The sequence below is a fragment of the Neovison vison genome, chromosome 3 (assembly GCF_020171115.1).
Source record: "Neovison vison isolate M4711 chromosome 3, ASM_NN_V1, whole genome shotgun sequence".
Classification (NCBI taxonomy): domain Eukaryota; kingdom Metazoa; phylum Chordata; class Mammalia; order Carnivora; family Mustelidae; genus Neogale; species Neogale vison.
Genome location: NC_058093.1, coordinates 212,560,857 through 212,585,805, shown reverse-complemented (window position 1 = coordinate 212,585,805; position 24,949 = coordinate 212,560,857). Strand labels below are relative to the sequence as shown.

General features: G+C 43.4%; 1 protein-coding gene across 4 annotated transcripts in view; it reads right to left on the bottom strand.

Annotated features, from left to right (window-relative positions):
* The window catches only part of DGCR2 (DiGeorge syndrome critical region gene 2), a 91,634-nt gene that overhangs the window by 48,932 nt on the left and 17,753 nt on the right, over nucleotides 1–24,949 (bottom strand). For 2 of the 4 annotated variants that reach the window (XM_044243735.1, XM_044243736.1), the window contains exon 2: nucleotides 11,613–11,735. The exons of the other annotated variants lie outside the window; for them this stretch is intronic. In XM_044243735.1, coding sequence (XP_044099670.1) covers nucleotides 11,613–11,735 — 123 coding nt within the window. The remainder of the gene's footprint in view (nucleotides 1–11,612; nucleotides 11,736–24,949) is intronic. 4 annotated transcript variants of the gene reach the window in all.

Below are 24,949 nucleotides of genomic sequence, written 5' to 3'. Positions count from 1 at the left end.
GCAGGGGACATCAGGGTTAAGTTCTAAAATAAAAAGGCTTATAAAACTATCTGAATATTCAGATCGTGTATACAAATAACCCAAATACAACTCCAACTAAAATTCTGATTTAGACAATTAAAATCAGCTCCTCTTCAGATCCAGATGGCCTTGCCCCATTGTTTTCCCACGCTGGTGCCGCTGCTGAACATCTCATGCGATTCTGATTCCTGCTCTTTTCACCAGGACCTGTGCTCTCCCTCTTTGGACGTGTGGTGTTCACTGTATTTCTGACATACTGCAATTATACAAGGTATCTTGTCTAAGTCTTCTAAAAATTATTATGCCCTCTTAACTCCAAAGCTATATGACTAAAAGACCCCTGCTCCTATATTTTTAAAAAAGAACTTGGGATGCCTGGGTGGCTCAGTTGGCTAAGCAACTGCCTTCCTGCTCACATCATGATCCCAGGATCCTGGGATCGAGTCCCCCCATGAGGCTCCTTGCCCAGCAGGGAGCCTGCTTCTCCCTCTACTGTTCTGCCTGCTGCTCCTCTGCTTGTGCTCTCTTTCTAGGACAAATAAACCAAAAAATATTTTTTTAAAAATTAAAAATAGGGGTACCTGAGTGGCTCAGTTGGTTAAGTGTCTGCCTTTGGTGGCCCACGTCAGGCTCCCTGCTTGTCAGAGAGCCTGCTTCTCCTTCTCCATGCCACTTCCCCTGCTTGTGCTCGCTCTCACTCCCTAATAAATAAAATCTTTAAAAAAAAATAAAAGAATTCTTATGGGGGATGGGTGGCTGGGTGGCTCAGCTGATTGAGCGTCCAACTCGAGTTCAACTCAGCTAATGATCTCAGGGTTGTGAGTTCAAGCCCCACATTGGGCTCTGTGCTCAGCATAGAGTCTGCTTGTCCCTCTCCTTCTGTCCTACACCCTGCTTGTGCAGGCTCTCTCACTCTCAAATAAATAAATAAATAAATAATTTTTTTAAAAAGTTTTTTTTTTTTTTTTTTTTTAATTTGACAGATCACAAGTAGGCAGAAGTAGGCAGAGAGGCAGGCAGAGAGGGAGAAGCAGGCTCTCTGCTAAGCACAGAGCCTGATGTGGGGCTCGGTCATGATCTGAGCCAAAGGCAAAGGCTTAACTCACTGAGCTACCCAGGCGCCCCATAAATAAATAAAATCTTAAAAAGAACAATACAGTAAAAAAAAAAACCCAAAACTATTATTGGGCCAACTGGCTGGCTCAGTTGGCATGCAGCTCCTTTTAAAAATTTCTTTAGTGGGAGAACACATGTACCCAAGCAAGCATGTGGAGAGGGAGGAGAATTTTAAGTAGGCTCCACACCCAGCATGGAGCCCAACATGGGGATTGATTTCACGACTCCCAGAGATCACAACCTGAGCCAGAATCATGAGTCATAAACTTATTAGCAAACTGTACCACCCAGGTGCCCTGAGCATGCGGCTCTTAGTCTCCATTGTTGTGAATTTGAGCCCCACACTGGGTGTAGAGATTACTTAAAAATAAAACCATGGGGCGCCCGGGTGGCTCAGTTGGTTAAGTGTCTGCCTTCTGCTCAGGTCATGATCCCAGGGTCCTGGGACTGAGCCCCAAATTAAGTTCCCTGCTCAGCAGTGAGTCTGCTTCTCCCTCTCCCACCCCCACTCATGCACACTCTCATGCTTTCTCAAACAAAGTCTTTTAAAAGAAGGGGGCACCTGGGTGGCTCAGTCGGTTGGGCATCAGAATCTTGCTTTCTGCTGGGGTGGTGATTTCAGGGTCATGAGCCCCACCTCAAGCTCTGCACTCTGCACGAGCCTGCTTAGGATTCTCTCTCCCCTTGGGATTTTGCCTCTCCCCTGTCCCTCTTCCTGCTCTCCTCCGCTCTCAAAAAAATTAATAAATCTTAAAAAAAGAAAGGAACATATACTAATCAGATACTGGATTTTCCAGACTAATTTTTCAACGGGTAAGAGCTCTTTCTTAATTTGCCTTTTCACAGCATTCTGTTTGTGTTCAGAAAATAGACTGTGTATGTATTTATATGTACATACTTTCATTGTGGCAAAACACATATAAAATTTTAGCCATTTCTGGGGCACCTGGATGGCTCAGTCGGTTGAGCCATCAGGTCCGGTCATGATCCCAGGGTCCTTTGATCAAGTCCCACACTGGGCTCCCTGCTCAGTGGGGAGTCTGCCTTTCCCTCTCCTTTTGCTGCTCCCCCTGCTTGTGCTTTCTCTCTGTCAAATACTAAATTTTAAAAATTTAACCATTTTTAAGGACATGGGTCATATACCTTTCTTTCAAAATGGAATTACTGGATCTAATGGTAGTTCTATTTTTAATTTTCTGAGGAACCACAATCTGTTTTCCACAGTGACATACCATTTCACTTTCCCACCAATTGTGCAAAAGCTTTCCAACTTCTCCACAACCCACCATCATCTCCACATTCCCACTAGGACTTGTTTTGATAGCAGCCATCCTTATGGGTGTGAGTGGTGTCTCATGGTGGTTTTGATTTGCGCTTTCCTAATGATTAGTGATGTTGAGTGCATTTTCATGTGCTTGTTGGCCATCTGCATATCTTCTATGGAGACAGTCTTCTGCCCATTTTAAAAATTTTTTAAAAAGATTTTTAATTATTTGTCAGAGAGAAAGAGTGCACATGCACATGAGCACAAGCAGGGAGAGCAGCAGGCAGAGGGAGAAGCAGGCCCCCGCCAAGCAGGGAGCCTGAGCGGGGCTTGGTCCCAGGACCCTGGGATTATGACCTGAGCGGAAGGTAGACACTAACCTACTGAGGCACCCTGGTGTCCCTCCTTTGCTCATTTTTTAAAATCAGATTTTTTTGCTGTTGTTGAGTTCTAGGTTTTTAAAATATATATTTTCAGTATTAGCCCTTCATCAGATATGATTTGCAAGTATTTTCTCCCAATCCATAGGCTGCCTATGGATATCCACTCTGTTGGATGTTTTAAGGCAGTTTTAAATTTTGATGCAGCTCAATTTACCTCTATTTTTCCTTTGCTATGTTATGGGTGCCACCTGTAAGAAATCATTGCCAAGCCCAATGTCATGAAGCTTTTTTCTTATGTTTTCTTCTATAAGTTTTATAGTTTTAGCTCTTATGCTTGGGTTTTTGACCCATGTTGGATTTTTGTACACAGTTTAAGTGAAGGTTCTCTAGCATGTTTGTGGCTGTCCAGTTTTCCCAGCACCATTTACTGAAAATACTATTCTCCCCACCCATAAACCATACCCTTGTGGAAAATAATTTTATCATATATATGGTTTATTTCTGAGTTCTCTATTCTATTCCATTGGCCTATATACCAGAATCACACTGTCGCGATTACTGCAGCTTTGTAGCAAGTTTTAATATCACAAGTGTGAGATTATTCTTTTCCAAGAATGATTTGGCTATACGAATTTTAGGATGTAGTTTCCTATTTTGGCAAGTACGGTTTTTGGCATTTTGATAGAGATTGTACTAAACCTGTGCATTGCTTGGGTAGTACCGACAGCTTCCTAACTCTTCCAGTCTGCGAACATGGGATGTCTTTCATGTATATCTTCTTTAATTTCTTTCAGCAATGTTTCATAGTTTTCAGTGTACTAGGTTTTTCATCTTTTTGGTTAAATTTATTCCTAAGTGTTTTATTCTTTTTGATGCTATTGAAAATGGGCCAGTCTCCTTCATTTTCTTCTGTTTGTTCATTGTTAAGTGTATAAAAACATAACTGAATTTTTGTGATTTTATGTCCTTAAACTTTGCAGAATTCTTTTATTAGTGTGTAATCTTTAGGATTTTCTACATATAAAGTTATGCCACCTGTGAACAGGGATAATTTTTCTTCTTCCTTCCCAATTCTGTTGCCTTTATTTTCTTATCTAATTGCTCTCGCTAGAATTAATTTCCAAACCCATGTTGAACAGAAACGGTAAAATCCTTTTCCTGTTTCTGATCTTAGAGGAAAAGCTTTCAGTCCTTACTACTGAGTAGGTATCAACTGTGGGTGTGCCCACAGCTACAGGCCTTTATTATTTCTAAGTAGTTTTCTTCTATTCCTAGCTTGTTGAGTGTTTGTATCATAAAGAATGGTTAATTTTACAACATGCTGTGATTTCCTCCCCTACATTTTGTTAGTGTGGTGTATTACATTGATTGAATTTAGTTTGTTGAACCATCCTTGCATTCCAAGAATAAATCCATTTGGTTACAGCATATAATCCTCTTAATGTGTTGTTAGATTTTGTTTCCTAGTACTTTGCTCAGAATTTTTACATCAGTGTTCATGGGATATTGGTCTGTAATTTGCTTCTGGAAGCTTGTATCTGGGAATTCTCCATTTCCTCTAGGTCACCCAATTTGTTGGCACACAATTCTTCAGGTACTCTCTCATAACCTTTTTATTTCTGTAAAATTGGTAATAATGTCAATTCCGTCTCTTTAGTTATTTGGGTGTCCTCTCTTTAGTCCTTCTAGCTAAAGGTTTGTCAATTTTTTTGATCTTTGGTTTTGCTGATTTTTTCTAGATTTTCTACTTCCTATTTACCTCTGTTCTAATCTTTATTTTCTTCCTTCTGTTGTCACCCAGCTTCTCAATATTCTTAAGTATTCTATTGCATCCCTCCACCCCTATTCCCTTGCCCCAGGAGTGCAGCTCTGCAGTCCCCCTGCAGCTTTCAGGAGCACTTTTTTCCACTGTCCACAGCTTTTCATAGCCTGAGATTTGAGCTTCCAGTCAGAGAAAAGAGATCAGTCCCTCAGACAGTCCCCAGACAAGCTAGAGTGTTTCAAGTTAAGGACTGCCCTGCTCCATTCTGTTAGAAACAGAGATTTTCAAGCTGGGCTGTTGCTTTCTTCAGACCTCCTGTGCCAGGTGGAAAGTGGGTGGGGCAGAGAGGAGTAAACATGCCACAAAATCTCCTACCATTTCAGCGAGGCTTTTTTTGACTGGGTGTTCCTTAGACCTGTGACTGTTTTTGGAGCTTCTATAAAGTTATAGAACCAGCTACTCTCTGTTTTTTTATTTTTATTTTTTCATGTGTATGTAGGGGGTGGCGGTGGTAGTGTGAGGATGAGGGGTTGGAGTTTCTTAGACTGCCAGTTCAAAAGATGTCAGAATATACTTTCAAAGTTTGCTTATTCCTCCCTGAATTAATAAAATAAGTCACTTCTAATATATATTGAGAGGTTATTATATGCCATGTTCTGGTCTAAACACTTTATAGTTATCAAGTTATTTAAAAGCCTCAAAAGAACCCTAAGAGGCAGGTACTATTGCTTTGGCCATCTTACAGATGAAGACAATGAAGTTCAAAACCGGCCTGTTCAGAGGACCACAGCCAGTAAGTGGTGGAGACAAGGTTCCAGCCCCAGCAGCTTGGTTCTGAACCTCCACATCCGACCATCATTTTACATAGAGCAGAATTAGCCACCTCAGGTCACTTTGTTTGGACTCTTCTGGTCTAGGATGCTTTGTTCAGAGTCCAGTAAGCACCCAGATGTTTTCTTCCAGAGTCTAGAAAGCACCAGCTCTCTTTCAGGTTTAAGAGGAAAGTGGTTCAGCTTATCAGAGGCTCTGTGAACACTAGTGGGGTTCAGATGAGCCTCAAGGTAGGGGAGCACAGTGGGAGAGTCAGCTTTTTAGTTGGGTTGAAGATATGGCTGAGGGTCTCACCTGTCCCCAGAGAGAATTTCTCTAAATTCTTCTGTTCTCAAGCTCCACAGTTCCCCTCTGCTTGGCCTGCAGGGCCTGGTATCTCCTATTTTGCCAAAATTAAGTACAAGTGCTATTCAACAGAAATAAAATGCAAGTCACATTTCAATAAGAAATGAAATTAATTTTAATAATGTAATTTAACCCAATATATTAAAAATACTATCATTTCAACACATAACCAATGTAAAAAAGTATTAATGAGGTGTTTTACTTTTTTGTTGTACCAAGTCTGATATTTGGCGTGTACTTTACACTTGTAGTCCGTCCTTGCTCGAAATGGCCACATTTCAAGTGCTCAATAGCCACACGTGACTCGGGGCTACTATACAGGGCAGTGCTGGTCTACAAAATGAAGTTCCTGGCTGCCGGTGGGAGGGTCATCTAGCTCTGCGTAGCAAGGAAGGGAGACCCATGGTGAAAGAATCCCACCAACCGATCCATTCCCATGCCAGGTGCCCACCAGCCTCATTATTTAGAGCACCAAGCCTTTCAGTGGTGCTGCCTGTCAAACCAGTTCATTTCCTAATCATCTTTCCCTCAACCAGGCTCACAGTTACAGTTTCTCTGCTGTGCCAAGTTCACTCTCCTCCTACTAGCTTTTCTTAAAGGAAAAAAAAAAAAAGCCTACATAGTATCTGGCATATTCCAAAGAACATATGTAACACAAATGTAAGAAATAAAGCCTAATAATAAAATATAGCTGTGATCCCTCCACCCTTACTCCCACCTTACTTCAGAATCCAGACCTGAGCTGTAGGGTTGTTTCTTATTCCTCTGTCTCCCCACCAGGGAGGAACCAAGAGCCTATACTTTGTTTCACCATTTTGCCTTTTTTGTTATCACACCTGTATGTATGTACATAAGACAATGGTCACTTTTGCTTGTCTTTATGGTGTTGTGTTTTTTGGCAAGTTGCCTTTGTCACCTACATGCTGCTCTTAAGATCCAGTGATGCTGTCACAAGGACCTACTATTCACTCACTGTTGTTTGGTCCATAATCGCCATGATGTGAACACAGACATCTTGGCTGTTTCCAAGATGTTTATTAGTATGAAGAGTGCTGCAAGAACCTCTCTAGAGCTCCCCAGATGAAAATCCTGGATCACAGAATATGAGAATGTTCAACTTCGTAAGTTAATGCCAGTTTTCCAAAGCAGGTACATCAGTTTATCCCCCTCACCAGCAGCAGGTAAGATTTCTGAGTCACTCACATCCTCTCCAACACTTGGTTTTGTCAATACCTTAATTTTTGCCAAGAGACATCTTAATTTCTGCCATTTAAGTAACTGTAAAGTGGAATCTCACTGTGGCCTTGGAATTCTAATGAGGCTGAATATCTTTCTATCTGTTTAACCACTGTTCTTGTTAATTTTTCTGTAACATGCCCATGTGTCTTTTGTCCACATGTAGGAGTTCTTTATGTGTGCTGGACTATAATCCTTTATGTGCTATACATATTGCAAATTTATTCCCACTCTGTGGCTTGTCTGTTCACATTCTTTACAGGTACCTTTTGGAAAAGGGAAGATCTTAATTTTAATCTAGTAAAACTGGTCATTTTTATTTTAGAATTGATTGCCCTTGTGACTTAAAAAAGAACAAAAAGCAACAACAAACTTTCCTACCAAGGTCATAAAGATATACTTCTAGATTGTGTTTTAGATTGTGTGTGTTCTAGAAGGTTTTCTTCAATTAACCTGGAACTAATTTTTCTGTACATTTTATATACATGCTCTCCCAACTGTCACAGTGCTACGATTGGGGAACCTAGCCTCTACCCAGTGATATGTAATTTCACCTGTGCCATATATCATTTCTCAGGTCTGTTTCTGGCAGCTCTTCTGTTCCATGGGCCAATCTGTGCTTCCCTGAGCCAACGATAACGTAAGCCTTGGCATGGGTAAGGCAACTGCTCACACCTTACTCTTCTTCAGAGTGTCCTACAATATTAGGACTTTATCTTCTGCACATTTTAAAACTGACTTGTCACACTTCCCAAAACCCCTTTGGAGATGCACTGACTCCACAGATCAATCTAAGAACAGGCCACACTGAGTCTTCCTAGCCAAGAATATCCTGTCTCTATTTATTCAAATCTTTAATGTCTCTTAATAAAGTTGTACATTTTTCTCCATTAAGGAACTTTATGCATATTATGTTAGTTTCCATTTACATCAAAGATGGTTCAGTCAGAAGAACAGAAGCCATGCTAGGTATTTCAAAAGCAAGGAGTTTAATACGGGGTATCAGGTACTTTCAGAGCAACTGCAGAGGCTGGAGTGTGCACAAAAGTGAGCCACCTCTAGCCTTCCACTCTGCCTCTGCGGCTTTAGTCCCAACTTGGGACACCATCCACAGGACAGGAACCCGCAGGAAACCTCCGCCCATCACAGCTGCTCTACAGTCCTGTGACAGTGGACAGGAGGCCGCTATGGAGGCCAATGTGCTCCCTCACCCGTGCACCCCCACACCACTGCCAGAGGAATAGAGTCCACCTCCCTCTACCTTCCAGACTTCATGGGAAGTATCTCCTGAGCTAAGTAAGAGCCAAAGCCCACTGGCAGTGGGGTCTGAATAAGAGAGCTCCAGCCTTCCAGCCCTGAAAATGCAGGCAATGTACTGAATGTCCAGACTGTATCTAGCACCATCCATTTCCTATCTTCCAAAAACATGCTGAAATTACTGGCCTGCTGTTCCATCTTTTCCCATTTTACATCTTTCATATCTTCTATACTCTTTAACTATAATTTAACAGGCTTTCAGAAGGACAATAACGTAATCTCTTACAGTCCCTCCAGAAGTCCTGAAGCCCATGTTCAAAAGCCTAACCAAGCATGGCCAGGGCTTCTCACAGGTTTATTTAAACTCTCCCCATAGACGGGAAGGCCACAGCAAAGGTAGTTATCAGCTAACTCCCTGTCCACACTCCTCTCCCCATACACAAAGATTTTTCTTCTTTCTTCTTTTTGTGTGTGAGTGTGTGGGGGGAGGTAGGGGAGTTGGTAGGAATGTTAATAAGAATTTAACATATTCATGATGTTCAAAAAAATTTATTTAGGGGCTCCCGAGTGGCTCGGTGGGTTAAGCCTCTGCCTTCAGCTCAGGTGGTGATCTCAGGGTCCTGGGATCAAGCCCCACACAGGGCCCTCTGCTTGGCGGGGAGCTTGCGTCTCCCTCTCTCTGCTTGCCTATCTAGTTCTGATCTCTCTCTCTCTCTCTGTGTGTGTGTCAAATAAATAAATAAATCTAAAAAAAGAGAAAAAACAACAAAACAGAAAATATGACAAAATTTCAGCAATTTTTGATTCAGAGATGTGAGAAACAAGTACTATATTTGTTATTCATTCATTTTCATAACTTACATTTCTCACAATCCCAGCTTTAAGACTAATTAGAAATCAAAGCTTATTGCCCACCTGGATCATGGCGTGGCACTACATCACAGGACAGACAGGGTACCAGACGCAAGAGGAGGCCAGGAGTGAGCCAGGAGGTCCAACAGCACCTCAGCCCTCCCACCCTTTCTCAAACACTCCTTGGCCCTATCAGGGCTCCATGAGTTTCCACACACTGCCATGATCATTGTGCCCTCAGTGGCTAGGGCCTGGAGCAAACTATCTAAGCTGAACTCCAGACTCCTGTTAGACAGACTTTATTTCTGTCTGGGGAGAAAATATGGCAACCTCTGTAACCTCACATCAACACTTGTGCTAAGTGACTTGTGACCTCCTGTGCCAGACCTTGTGGGACAGAAGAGAAATAAAATCTAGTCCCTGCCTTTATCAAGTCCACAGTGGATGGAGAAATGAACAAGATGAACTAGAATGCCAACCACTGTTTTCCGTACCAACACAACAGAACAGTTATTACATACAACCCTAAAAGCTAAGCTAAAAAGCGCTTTGAGATCAGCAATAAGTCGTCCTCCCACTCGAAAGCCAGTCAAGAATCATTTGGTTCTTTGTTCAGAATATTCTCTAGGAGGCTGGATATGAAGTTTCATCCCATAAGGCAGACCCAGGGAAGATTCCAATCACAACCGCCGGTCCTCAACAGCTGACACAACACGGAGCACCAGCAGCCCAAGCACAGGGTAGCTCGTACTGTCCAGGCTGTGACCTAAGGAAGGAGCAGGTGGGCTCCCATACACAGGGCTGTCCCAGAAGCTTCTGCCCCAGCGGCCACCATTCAAACTCATTTGGAAAGGCAAGTACCTCAACTAGAGACATGCATAATCCAATGAACAGGCTTGAGGGGTAACTGGGATCCCTTCTAAAGGCCATCTTATCAGGCAAACAGTCTGACCAGACTACCTCCACTTCTTACTTGGAACCCCCTTCAAAGTACTGTCCCAAGCTCAAATGTTGCCTTGTATTTGATACCCTACCTGATACCCACGGTTGGAGGTAACTGGTTTTTCCTCAGTACCTGACCCAAAGGAATTACAACACTCCTTCCATTTACCAAATGTTAAAAAGGACTTCCGTCCTAGGCCAGGTCACACTTAGGAAGAGGACAGGTCTCCTGCTTTCGGGGAGCTCACAGTCTGGAAGGAGAGATCAAGCATGGGCACAGGTAATGGTGAGAATTACTGGTGGTTCTAGATGCTGTCAGAGAGAGAGAAGAGGTGCTGGCAGAAGCTAACCTCCACCCTGAGGGCCCAGAGATGCCTGCTTGTTGTGGTATCATCTGAGACAAGTTTTGAAGGACAGGCAAGATCCGTCCACATGAAAACAGAACAAGAGGATCCCAGGAAAAGAAAAAGGCCTGAATGAAGCATGTGGCTAGAAAATTCTTCACAGAGTGGGCATAAGAAACAGTCCAGCTGGGGCGTCTGGGTGGCTCAGTAGGTTAAAGCCTCTGCCTTTGGCTCAGGTCATGGTCCTAGGGTCCTGGGATCGAGCCCCACGTCGGGCTCTCTGCTCAGCGGGGAGCCTGCTTCCTCCTCTTTCTCTGCCTGCCTCTCTGCCTACTTGTGATCTCTCTCTCTCTGTCAAATAAATAAATAAAATCTTTTAAAAAAAGAAAAAAGAAACAGTCCAGCTTACCCATTCAAGGGAAAACAGCAATAAATCAGGTTGGTAAAGCAAAGCCAAACTAGAATATCAAGAAATTAAAATGCTAGGCTGAAGAGTTATTTGGTCTGAGGTTCTCAAGGTAGAATAAACACATCTTCTTCTTAGGGGCTTTACTGGTGCTACCTGGGTCTTAAATTAGTATGTGTGTGTGTGTGTGTGTGTGTGTCACACACACATGTATGGGCAAATCCAAGACACTACATTTTCCATCCTAACCCAAAAGAACCAGGGATGCAGTGAATACCATTTCTCATGGGGCGTGTTACACTCCCTGAGGGTGCTGGGGCAGAAACCAAGTGGAGAACCAACAGTTTAAACTTTCTGTGGCATCTGCATATATCTTTAGGAGCCCATGCATTGTCAGGAGAAAATCCCCAGGTGGAAATTTACTAGGGACTGAGCGAGCAGGATGGGTTGGCAGAGCCAAAGCCTGTCTAATGACCCTCATCAGGATTCTAGCCAAGTCTCAAAGAGCACCCACCTTGAGGCAGGCGAGGAGGCGGTGAGAGGGTACCACATTTCAGGGGTGCTGCTCTCGGGGCCGGCAGTGCCAACAGAAACCTGGCATCCTGGGCACCCCTCTTGCCTCATCCCAGCCCTGCCCCTGCAACTTTGCAAATTCTGGGATGTGCCTGTGTTGGGCAGTTATTCTTAAAGAGAGAGACAAGGCTGAGAGGGGAGGGTTTCAGCTCAATGTAAGCTTCCAGTGAATGGCTACCACCTGGGCTGCAGTGGACACCCCGCCCCGTCCCCCCACCGACGGAAGCACAGTCACACAACTGTGATGGAGGTGGGGTCGAGGGCAGCCCTACACACTCACCTGGACAGTCGGCTTCGTCGCTCTCATCCTCACAAGTCACCCAGCCGTCACACTGCCAGGGGAGGGGGATGCACTGGATGGCGCCGCTGCGACAGGTAAACTGCCCAGGGTTGCACCGCAGCTCTGTGGAACCAAAGGGCAAGAGGCCATTGAGGAAGCGGCGGCAGCAGTGGAGATGGGACAGCCAGGCCTGCCGCCGCCTGGGCCCAGGAGCGTGCCCCGACAGGGTTAGGGTTAGGGTTAGGGGCAAGGCCCCCCACCCAAGACATGGGTCTTTATGTGCCACCTCAAACACACACCTGACACATTTCTGCTCAGAGTCCGACTTGGCGTTAGACTACAGAGGTCACAAGAGGGCACATCTCTCACCGCAGGAGGGGCTATGGGTCAACAAGAAACACATACACACACACACGTTTCTGATGAAGAGCAAATCAGGAGAGCGCACCACAGGAGTGCTCACACAGCGTGAAGAAGGAGAAACGGCCTGTACCTGAGGGGCTCTGGAATCCTTCTGAAAGAAGATGGGATATAAACAGGGTTCCCAAGGCAGGATGGTGGTTTCAATAAACACATATAATGTAATAGGAAGGGAGAAAACATACCAGAAAAAGTAAAGCTCATGGATTATCACAGGGCAGGAAAACATGCCGAGAAGACAGTATGCAACAGATGGGAATCACTAGAGGTAAGACGAGAAATATAAAAAGGGTCAGACTATGGAGGCTTTGAGGGTAAGATAATTCTGACCTTTCCTGGGAATGTTAAAGGAAGCCAGAAATTAGTCAGTCAGTCAGTAACATGATGAGATCTGTGTTTTAAGACAGGTAGAACTGGCGATGGTTTCTGGAAGCAATCATAACAGGGGAACCACACAAAGTATCAAATAACCCAGTAAAGTGAGGACTTGAATTGAGGCAGGGGTTGGCAAATTACAGCCCTCGGGTCAACTCCTGCCCCTCCCACTTGGTTTTTAAGTAAAGTTTTATTAGAACACGGCCACAAATATGTATTCGTGTGTGGCTGCTTTTGAGATACAACAGCAGAGTGAAGACTAATGACTAAGAGAGATTAAATGACCTGAAAAGGCCACAGTATTTCCTCTGGTCCTTCCCACCAGACTTGTGAAGTGAGGCGACGGCTGCTACACGGGCATACGTGGAACCAAGGAAAAACACTGAGGTGTGAAGGATAAAGTTCTACATGCTAATGTGGTAACACAGGAAGAAGAAACAAACAGAGCTCTCTTACTATGGTCCTGCTCCCTCGGTGGTCTTCCCTGTCCTGGAATCGTTCCACTGAAATCCAGGAAGAAACAGGAACTCTTCCCACCCCTGAGTCCTGTCCTATCACTGGCCTAAGTAACCAGAGCGAATCATCACTCTAATTAACCAAGGTAGATGAACCCACCAAATCAGGTAGGACACAGATGTAAGGCCTGAACCCTTCCCTCCCCACCCACCTGGGACGGCCACGCATGGCATCGTGTACCATAGCTTTGGTACCTTTACAAGAGAGCCTCTTCAGAGCGCTCTGCAAGGAGACAATCCTCATCCCCCGCCAGGGTTATATGTCTGAGAGCCTTCCACTCTGAAGCAGGGAAGAGAAGGGCCAGGGAAAGGAACCCAGAATCCAGTATTCACTCTTCTCCACCTGCCACTACGCACTGCAGTAAATCAATCAATCTAATCATAAGGAAAGCTTCCGTTACATATATGGCATGGACAAAAGAGTCACAATGCTCCATAATTTATAAAGTCTTCCAGTCAAGATGGAGTTAGAGGGATAGATTTAACTGCTGACCTGAAACAATGGGAGAAAAAAAGGAGGGGGGCAAAATATTAGAAAACACCAGTTCTCCAGACACTGACATCAAGCAACGAACAACAGTGATCCCTGAGTCACGGAACATGTGAGGTAAGCCTTACTACCTCAAGCACATTTCCAGGCTACAAAGCAGGGAGAGGGACTCCAAGGGGAGAAGACTCTTGGAGGTAAGTGGATGCAACTAAAAATTGGGGGAAACCAAGGCAAAGAGCACTCACAGGGCGGCTCCAAAGAGTCCTGGAAAAGAGAGAGTGGCACAAAAGACAGACTCCAGAGATCTAGGGAGGAAGCCCTCAGGGAATGAAGCAGAGTACTGATCAGTGGTGTGAGGAAACTATCCCAGGCCATCCTAAAGGGTAACAGGAAAACAGTAACTGAAATTGAGCAGGACCACAAACAATGCCTGTTTTCAGGAGCCAGTGTGGAAAAACTCATTACTTGTGGGGCACAAGTTAAGTATGCACAAGAGTCCTGCCTTGTTAGTGGAGAAAAATAAACTCCAGACTAAATGCAGCAATTAAAAGCAATAGCTGAGGATAATCGCAATCTTTTGGTATCAGTTGAGACCTGATTTGTGACACAGTATGTAATCTATTCTGGAGAAAGTTCCATGTGCATTCAAGACGAGTGAGTATTCTGTTGTTTTAGGGTGGAATGTTCCACATGTATTTAGAATATAACAGAATGTATGAAGTCTATCTGGTCCACTGTGTCATTCAACACTCTTGTTTCTTTGTTGATCTTCTGTTTAGATGATGTTTGTTGCTGAGACTGGAGCGTTGAGGTGTCCTACTATTAAGTATTATTATCCATATGGTTTTTTTATTTTGGTTAATAATTGGCTTATGCAGTTGACTGCTCCCATGCTGGGGGCACAGAAAGTTACAACTGTTAGATCTTCTTGTTGGATAGACCTTTAAGAATGATTAAGTGTCCTGCTGTATCTCTTACTGAAGTCTTTAGCTTAAAATCAAATTTGTCTGATACGAGAATTGCTACCCCAGCTTTCTTTTGAGGTCCACTGACATGAAAAATGGTTCTCACTTTTGGTCTGGATGGATCTTCAGGTTCCAAATGAGTCTCTTGTAGACAACATATGGATGGGCCATGTCTTTTTATCCAACCCTGTGTTATTTCACGGGAGCATTTGGGCCATTCATGTTCAGAGTGACTGTTGAAAGACATGGTTTTACTGCCATCATTTTGCCCGTGAAGGGCCAGGGAAAGGACCAGTCCTTGTTTCTATAGATTATCTCTGTAAATTTCTGGTCTATTCCTTTTGGGGTCTTTCTGCTGGGTATTTACCCCAAAGATACAGATGTAGTGAAAAGAAGGGGCACATACACCCCAATTTCAAAGCAGTGATGTCCACAATATCCAAATGGCAGAAGGAGCTGAGATGACCTCCAACAGACAAATGGATAAAGATGATGTGGTATATACAACAGAATATCATTCAACCATCAGAGATGATGAATACCCATCATTTGGATCGACATGGATGGAAATGGAGGGGATTATGCTAAGGGAAGTAAGTCAAGCAGAGAAAGACAATTATGGTTAAGGTTTCACTTATACATGGAACATAAGGAATAGCATGGACATTAGGAGAAGGAAGGGAAAAATGAAGTGGGGGGAAATCAGAGAGGGAGACAAACCATGAGAGCCTATGGGCTCCAGGAAACAAACTGAGGGTTTCAGAGGGGAAGCGGGTGGGGGGATGGGTTAGCCCAGTGATGGGTATTAAGGGGGGCACGTATTGCAATGAGCACTGGGTGTTATACGCAAACAATGAATCATGGACTACTACATCAAAAACTAATGAAGTACTGCATGGTGATTAACATAATATAATAAAAAATGAAATAAATAAAAAAGCATCTGAAAGGTTCACATTGTTTCCAAGTCACATCCTAGAACAAAGGTCAAGAATATTTATAGGAATGCAAAAATACACAGTAACCAAAAAGGCAAAATTCACAAAGTGTGGCACTCAATAAAAAAAGCTACCAGGGGACGCCTGGGTGGCTCAGTTGGTTAAGCAGCTGCCTTCGGCTCAGGTCATGATCCCAGCGTCCTGGGATCGAGTCCCACATCGGGTTCCTTGCTCAGCAGGGAGCCTGCTTCTCCCTCTGCCTGCCATTCTGTCTGCCTGTGCTTGCTCTCTCCCCCTCTCTCTCTCTGATAAATAAATAAAATCTTTAAAAAAAAAAAAAAAAAAAGCTACCAGACTTGCAAAGGAACAGGAAATTATGACCAAAATGAAAAAAATTCAATCAAAACTGTCTCAGAAAAGGTACAAATGATAAAGTAGACAAGGACATTAAAATTAAAACTTGTGTCACACATTTTTCCTCACACAGAGGAAAAATCAAACATGTTCGGTAGATACGAAAGATTGTAAGAAAGCAAATCCACTGCCTTGAGATGAAAACTGCAAGGCATAGTACGAATAGATTCAGTTTCACAGAAGAAAAGATGAATGACGTGAAGATAACATAAGAAACTCTAAAATACCGAAAAAGGGCTAGAAAACATAAATAAACTATGAGCTGTGTGACACAGACTTGGGGGGTGGAGAGACAAAGTATTTGAAGAAACAATGACAAAAACATTTCCCAATTTGATGAAAACCCATAGATCCAAGTCAACCATGAACCCCAACTATAAGAAATTAAAACAAACAAACAAACAAACAAACAACTTACTCCAAGGCACATCACAATCAAATTGCTTAAAACTGGTGATAAAGAGAAAATCTTAAAAGAGCCTGAAGGACCAGAGAAAAAAGACGTAATCTGCAGAGGAAAACAAACAGGACAGCAGTTAGAAACAATATAAGCCAGAAGATGGTGGAGCAACATTTTTAACTTCTGAAAACAATTAGAAAGCAGTCAACCTAGAATTATTTAAAGAAAAAACATGGATCCCATATTGCGAAGTAGAACTTTGACAATGCCAGCACAAAAGCTGGGAAGGGAGCAGCAGAAGCATACCATTTCAAGCCTCTTCCACTACATGTAAAGCAATCTTGTCATGTGAAGGTCAACTGCAGGATGTTCAAGATGAATACCACAAAGCCAGCACAAAAGTTTTAACAAATAAGCCAATGAAGATGACAAAATGGAATAAAAACACTCAATGCAAAAGGCAGAAAGAAAAAGGAAACAGATGGTACAAATAGAAAACAAGTGACAAAATGGCAGATTTTAATTAATTGTGCCTTATCAATAAACAGATGAGGTGATCTAAACACCCCAGTTAAAAAGCATAATTTTTCACACAGGTGAAAAAAACAAGACCCGGTTACATGTTGTCTAAAAGAGACCCACTTTATAGAAGGACACTAAGATAGGTAAAAATAAAAGAATGGAAAAAGATATACCATGCTAATAACACTGATCAAAAGAAAGCTAGAGTGGCCAAATCAGTATTACACAAAGTAGACTTCAGAGCAAATATTACCAGGAATAAAGAAGGTCATTTAATAATGACAAATGACAAAATAATCCTAAAATGTTTATGCATCTATAGCAGAGCTTTAAAATATGAAGGAAAAACTGCTATTATAGACAAATTCACAACTGACTTCCATCCCCTCTCTCAATAACTGATAGAAGCACAGGAAATCAGCAAGGATACAGACAAACTGAACAACACCAACAGACATTCCAAAATTCTCCAGTCAACAACAGCAGACTACACATTCTTTTCATGTATATAACATTTACCATAATAGATAATATTATGGTCCATAAAATAAATTACTAATAAATTTATAATGATTCAAAGCATACAGAGTACGTTGTTGGCCACAATGGAATTAAATTAAAAATCAATGGCAGAAAGATATCTGGAAAATCCCCTGACTATATGGAACAACTGACACACTTCCAAACAGCCTATGGGTCAAAGAAGAAATGAAAAAGGAAATTAGAAAGCATTTTAAATTGATGAAAATTTGTGGGATGAGACTAAAACAGTTCCCAGAGACAAATGTACTGCATTAAACTCCGGTATCAGAAAAGGTCTTGAATCAGTAATCTCAGCTTCCTCTTTAAGAAATTAAAAAAGCAAAGCAAATGAAACCCAAAGCAGATGGCAGAGAAGAAAAAATGAAGATTGGAGTGGAAATACACAAAACAGAATATCAGAGAAAATAATGAAAACAAAAGGTGTTTTTCTAGAAGATTAATAACATTAATAAACCTCTAGACAGACTAGTCAGGAAAAAATTAAGAACACAAAATACCACTGTCAGAAGAGAGGTGTCACCCCTAGGATTTCGGATATTAAAAAGGATAAAAAAGGATGGGAGAATAATAAGGTAATAGTATGAACAACTTTGTATCAGTAAGATAAATTCCTTGAAAGGCACGAACTACCAGCGCTCACTCAAAGAGGCAGCCCAGACACCTGAGTAACCTTATAGTTACTTCAGAAACTGAATTTTTAGTTTAACCCACTGAGCCACCCAGGCGCCCCCTGAATTTTTAGTTTAAACTCCAGACCCAGATGGCTTCACTGGAAAATTCTACCACATATTTATGGAAGAAATAGGACCAATCTTTTCTTTCTTAAGATTTATTTATTTGAGAGAGAGAGAGAGCAGGGGAAGGAACAGAGGGGGAGAATCCCAAGCAGAACCCATGAGCTGAGTGTGGAGTCCATCACGCGGCTCAATTACATGACCCTAAGACCACTACCGGAGCTGAAACCAAGAGTCAGACACACAACCGACTGTGCAACCCAGGTGCCCCAAAATAAGATCAATTCTATACAAACTGTTCCAGAAATTAAGATATTTAAAATTACCTCAACAGCATAAAAAAAAAGGTAAATGCTTAGGGATAAATCTAATGACAGATGTACAAGTCCTATTGTACATATTATTAGTACAAGTCCTAAAGTCCTATTAGTCCTATTAGTACAAGTCCTAAAATTACAGAATACAGCTAAGAGAAATTTTTTAAAGATCTAAACCTATGGGGTTATATGAAGTGTTCCTGGATCAACAGATCCAACGTCATTAAGATACCAATTCAAGGGGCACCAGGGCAGCTAGGTTGGTTGAGTGACTCTGGGTTTCAGCTCAGGTCATGATCTCAGGGACCTGGAACTGACTGCCCCCATTAGGCTCCCCACTCAGTGGAGAATCTGCTTGAGGAATCTCTCTCTCCCTCTCCCCTTCCCCCTGCTCATGCTCTCTTGCTCTAAAGTAAATAAATCTTAAAAAAAAAAAAAAAAAAAGGGACGCCTGGGTGACTCAGTTGGTTAAGCAGCTGCCTTCGGCTCAGGTCATGATCTCAGCGTCCTGGGATCGAGTCCCACATCGGGCTCCTTGCTCGGCAGGCAGCCTACTTCTCCCTCTGCCTCTGCCTGCCTCTCTGTCTGCCTGTGCTCGCTCTCTCTCCCTCTCTCTCTGACAAAAAAAAAAAAAAAAAAATCTTAAAAAAAAAAAAAAAGATACCAATTCTACCCACATCCATCTACAGATTCAATTCAATCCCCATCAATACTCCAGCAGGACTTTGTACAAATTGACAAACTGACTCTAAAATTCAAATGAAAATCCAAAGGACTTAAAATACCCAAAAAACTTTGGAAAGGAAGAACAAAGTTGGAGGATGTACACTATTTAACTTCAGAGGGAAGCCTGCTTCTCCCTCTCCCACTCCGCCTGCTTGTATTCCCTCTCTCACTGTCTCTCAAATAAATTAAACAAATAAATAAAATCTTAAAAGGGGGGGAAAAAAAGGGAGTATGCCAGAAGTATCAAAGACAGACATCAAGATCAATGGAACCAGAGCAGAGTCTAAAAAGAAGACCACATATGTGATGGTGATTTACAATCGAGATACAAAGGCAATTCCATGAAGAAAGAACAGTCCTTTCAACAAATGGTCCTGGGACAACTGTGGATATCCATCAAAAAATAAAGAAAGAAAGAACAAATTTTGATCCATTCCTTATACCAAAAAATTAACTTAAAACAGATCACAGACCTATAACTATAACACTTATAAGAAAACACAGGAGGGGCGCCTGGGTGGCTCAGTGGGTTAAGGCCTCTGCCTTCGGCTCAGGTCATGATCCCAGGGTCCTGGGATGGAGCCCCGCATCGGGCTCTCTGCCTACTTGTGACCTCTGTCTGTCAAATAAATAAATAAAATATTAAAAAAAAAAGAAAACACAGGAGAAAATCGTTGTGATGTCGGGCTAGATTTCTTAGATATGTATAGCCAAAGTACTATACGTAGAGCCAAAGTATGATCCATAAAAGAAAAAGCTGATAAACTGGATTTCATCAAAATTGAGAATTTTTCTTCATCAAAGACACTGTGAAGAAAATGAAAAGACAAGTCACATATTACGAGAAAACATTTGTAAATCAAGTATCTGATAAAGGGCTTGTACCCAAAATATATAAAGAACCCTCAAATTTCAATAATAATAAAACAACCCACATGACTTTAAAGTGGCAAAATATTTTAAAGGACATTTAACCAAAGAAGAAACACAGATGGCACATAAGCACATAAAAGATACTCAACATTAGTCATTAAGGAAATGCAAATTAAAATCATAATGAGATGCTATCACATACTTATTAGAATGGCTAAAATTAAAAAGGATGATACCAAGTATTGACATGTATGCAAAGTAATTGGAAACTTGCTATATTGCTAGTGCGAAGGTAAAATTGTAAAATTACTTTGAAAAACAATTTGACAGTTTGTAGAAAGCTGAACATACACCCATTATATGACCCAGTCATTCCACTCCCAGGCATTTACCCAAGAGAAATGAAAGTTACATGTCCATACAAAGAGTAATTTTATTTGTAAGAGCCAAAAGCTAGAAACCCAAATGTCCAAAAAAGTGAATGGATAAACAAATGGTAGTACAGTGGACTGTTTACTCAGCAATAAAAAGGAACAAGCCAAGCACCTGGGTGGCTCAGTCCGTTAAGTGTCTGCCTTCAGCTCAGGTCGTGATCTCAGGTCCTGGGATCCAGGCCCACGTCAGGCTCCCTACTCAGCAGGGAGTCTGCTTCTCCCCCTACCCCCTCCCCACTCGTGTTTTCTCTCTCTCTCTCACTCACTCACATACACACAAGGAATGAACTGTTGATACATGCAGAAACATGTTTTTTAAAAAAGAAGCCAGCTACGGAGTTTTTGCCAAACCCTGTCCCAGAGTGTAAGTGTAGGGATAAATCTTTATCCTCCACCCCATACCCAACACCCAGCACAGTGGGGCACTTACTAAATGTCAGATGAACCAAACTGCTCAAAGATCTCCCTCTCTTCTTTAAGTCTGTTAACAAAGTGTCAACAGTTCTCTGATCTCCGCAGGGAAGGTTCTCTCACTTCCTGGCTCGCCTGTAGGCCTGTAGTACCGGGTCTCTTCTGACAGCAATCCAATGAGTGAGTCACTGGTTAATACATGTGAATCACTCATTCGAAGACTATTTACGAAGCGCCACTTCGTGCCAGGCAACTCTCCTGGGCCAGAGTGGTAAACAAAGCAGGCAGACCTAGGATATGACAGAGCTTGCCTCGTGTGGCAGGGAACTGACACACAGTCAGTCGCTTGCAGGTCACCCAGCAATTCTGATGGGTCTCACTACAATAACTCAAGCTGCAAATCAACATTCCTTTTCCTTTTCTTCCTCACTATCCTCCCAAGTCCCTTTGTAAAGCGTCCAGCACAATTTCTGTCTCATCTAAAACTGTTCAAAAACAGTCACCCCCTCTGCCCACTACTGGGTTTGCCAAGGGTCTGCCCTAAACCTTCCCTTGTGATGCCTATCCCCTGGCTAACAAACGGGGAGACACAGGCAGGCCCTTCCTAGCCAAGGGACTGTTGACATTTTTCAAAATAATCTATGCCCTAACTACAGAAGTGCAAGGCCACAGAACCAAAATGAGAACTTCTGACTAAGAGGTTCTCAAATGTTTTCATTCCCAAACCCCTTTATGCACTTGAAATTTCTAAGGAACCCAAAGATCTTCAGTTTATGTGGGTTATATCTACCAATATGTACTGTATTAGAAATTAAAACCAAGAAATTTTGTGAACACTAGGTTCCCAAACAGACTCAAAGGGTTAAAACATATGACCCAGCAATTCTACTCCTAGCTATCTGTCCAAAAGGGGTGAAGGCAGGGACTCAGATGCCTGTAAACTGATGCTCACGGCAGCATTACTCTCAACAGCCAAGAGGTGGTAACAACCCAAGCATTCACCAACAGATGAATGAATAAATATGTGATGCATCTCTTCGATGGAATATTAGCAGGTCATAAAAAGGAAGGAAATTCTGACACTTGTTACAAGGATGGACCTTGAGGACATTATGCTCAGTGAAACAAGCCAGACACAAAAGGACAAATGCTGTACGATTCCACTTATATGAGATGCCCTAGAGGAGTCAAATTCAGACAAAGAAAGGAGCGCAGAGATTACCAGGGGCTGGGGGGAGGGAGAATGGAGAGTTGTCTAATGAGGATAGAGTTTCAGTTTGGGAAGATGAAAAGAATTCTGGAGAGGGATGGTGACAGTGGCACAGCAGTGTCTATGTACTTAATGGCATTGAAATGTACACTTAAAAATGGCTAAAATGGTAAATCTTATCTTATGTGGATTTTACCATGGCTTTTAAAAAAATCCTTTAAAAGAGGGAGAGGGAGAGAGGATCCTAAGCACGAAACCCATTAGCCATCAATCACATGTCAAGTGGCCTCCAGTAATGACACTGTGAACTGGTGAGAGAATGAGAGAATGCAGCTGATGACCCCTTGCTACTATTATGAATATGGTTTTGACCTCGCAGAGCTGCCAGAGACATGCAACGTTTGGGAATTTGAGGATTCGGGCCCTGTAGAAATTTAGAAGCCTCTCCAATACAGATTCTTTCTCTGGATTCAATTTCTTCTTTGTCAGCAAGCCTTGGCCTCATTTTAAATTATGTAAGCTGAGCTGTCCCAAATTACTGTGTGAAATTTAGTATGAAGCCTTAATTGTTTGGAATTGATTTCTCCTAACATCTGCCCACAGAGAAATGGAAGACAAGGAACACCAGAAGCACACAAGTCCACAGCCAGTAAGCTCAGGAAATCAAAAACTTCCAGCCAGGAAATGCAAGACAGAACTACATCCCATCCCCTCTCACGGCCCCCAGCCGGCTCCAATGGTCTGCACAGAGCAGATGTACATCGTTGGACGCAGCCCTCCATGCCTTGCTGGAGTGCCCACCCAGGGGACCAAGAGGCCCCAGCCTCCCAGCAGACCCGCTCCCAGGTGGGCAGTGCAGCCTCTGACAGACTGCTCAGACATTCCCCCTTAGAAAGAGCAAGAGCTGCTTCCCAGAGGGGCTGTTCCCTGGGTCTCGTCCCCACCTCCACCCACCCCACCCAAGGACTAGGAAAGGCATATTTATCTGGCCCCACACTACACACCAGCGCAGAGGGGAGAGATCTGAAAATAAGACTCTGCTGTGTAAGTGACAGGAAAGGTCCAGGAGAATGGTTCCCATGGGGTGCTGGGCCCTATCCAGCACCATGTCAGGAACTCGGTGCTCCCTGGCTAGAACTTGGGCCAGGCCCGCTGCCCCTGACAGCTTTAGGAGGGGACAGAGATCACTGCTGATAACACAGGTCACAAAAATACAAAACACGGGGCATACATGCTAAGAGGGCCTTCTGAAATAGAGTTAGCTGTGTCCTCAGGTAAGAGGAGAAGAATAAGGGGCTTGAATGAGACCTCAGGATGGGCAGCACATGCACCACCAGAGACCACAGCGAAGGCCTAAAGGTCAAGGATGCAGCCTCAACAAGGGCCACCAAAGCTGGAAAGGAGCTCTCTGCTTGGCTAGGGCTCAGGAGAAGATAAGACCAAAGGCACTGGGGGATGTGCTATGGCTCCAGGACTGGATGCTGCAGGCAGTGGAAACCTTCAGCAGAACACCCATCAGCAGCAGGACAGGGAATGGTTCCGGAAAGTCAGAACAAGAAGATGAAGACAGCATTACCAGGCATTCAGGACAGTTCCCAGGAGATCATTCTAGAATAAACCGTGATTAAATTATAAACTCATTGCTTTCTCCACAGTATTCTAAATGCCATTTTTCTTTTCATGAGGCAAAGGGCCACCTCCATCCAGCCTTCCCCCCGTGACCCCTCCATTCAGGTTCTTGAGACCCTTGGCTCAGCAGTCCCTATGGTGACTTCTTGCAGTCCCATCAGTCCTCTCCCAGGGGCTGTCACTTCATGGCACCAAAGAGATTGCCTATAACCTCCCTGCTTCCTGGCACAATGTGGTGGCTCTTGGTTGCTGAACAGTTTCACGTATTCTGCCCTTTGGAATAATTCTGTGAGGTGCTCTGAAGACGCAAAACCTCTCCAAGGAACACACCTAGAGAAAGGAAAATGTGAGCAGAGAGCTGGGACCAAGGGCTTTTTCTACACAGCACACCCTGCCACGTGACTCAGCAACGAAGTCCAGTTAAGGCTGCTGTTAATGGGAGGCCCAGATACTCATGGGCTCTGGGAAGCATCAGAGTTACAACAGAAGGACAGAGTATCTGAATGTCACACTACAAGGAGCTCAGAGATCAGCTAGCCCCGTGATATTCACACAAAAGGGCCCAGCATCCAAGGGGGAGTGGGATGTGTGTGGCTCATAAAGACTACTATATGGAAGTTCTACTAGTAAAATTTAAACTAGGAAAGCCAGAGACTGCTATATTTATCAGAAAACCCATCTAGTCCAATCAGCTCATTTCACGAAAGGGCTGACCTGCCTGCTCCATTCCTATGGCAAGTGGACAGCAGCAGCACAGGAACCAGAAGGCAGGCCCTATCTGGCTCTTTTGTCCAGATCTCTATCCCAAAACCAGCTTGGCTAAGTGGGAAACAGGACTCAAGTCGGGAATCACAGCCACCCCCAACGGAATGCCCTGCATTCTGATTTGGGGTGTGGCTAACTCATCCTTCCTCAGAGGGCTAGATCCAAACTTTCCAATTCTGACCCATTTTTTTCTTTGTTAAGACAAAAGACACAGGACTTATGACATGCAGTACCTCCATGGAGGTCAGCAATACAAATCCCCAGAGATGAGGAGTGTGTGACTGTTGGACAGGACCTGCAGGGCCAGGCATGTACCAAAATGCTGCGGTTTTGAAATACAGCCAAAATTCTTTGCTATGCCTTCTCAAATGTCAGTTGCTCCTCAGTCACTGTGACCACCAAACCCCTTTCCAAATAGCCTTGGGGCAGGAGAAGAATCACTGAGAATCACCCTCAGTCAGCCCTCCACATGGGAAGGGGGGGCTCCTCTGACTCCTGAGTCTGGGCAAGGACATCCCCTGATCCCCTGTCACCCACCTGCCTGGCAGGGACAGGCAGGTGACCCCGCGCTGCTGTGACAGCTGATGGAGAGGAAGTGGGGGTAGCGTGGGGCTGCTATGCTCAGGGAAGCCACTTTCTCCTATCAGCCAAGGAAT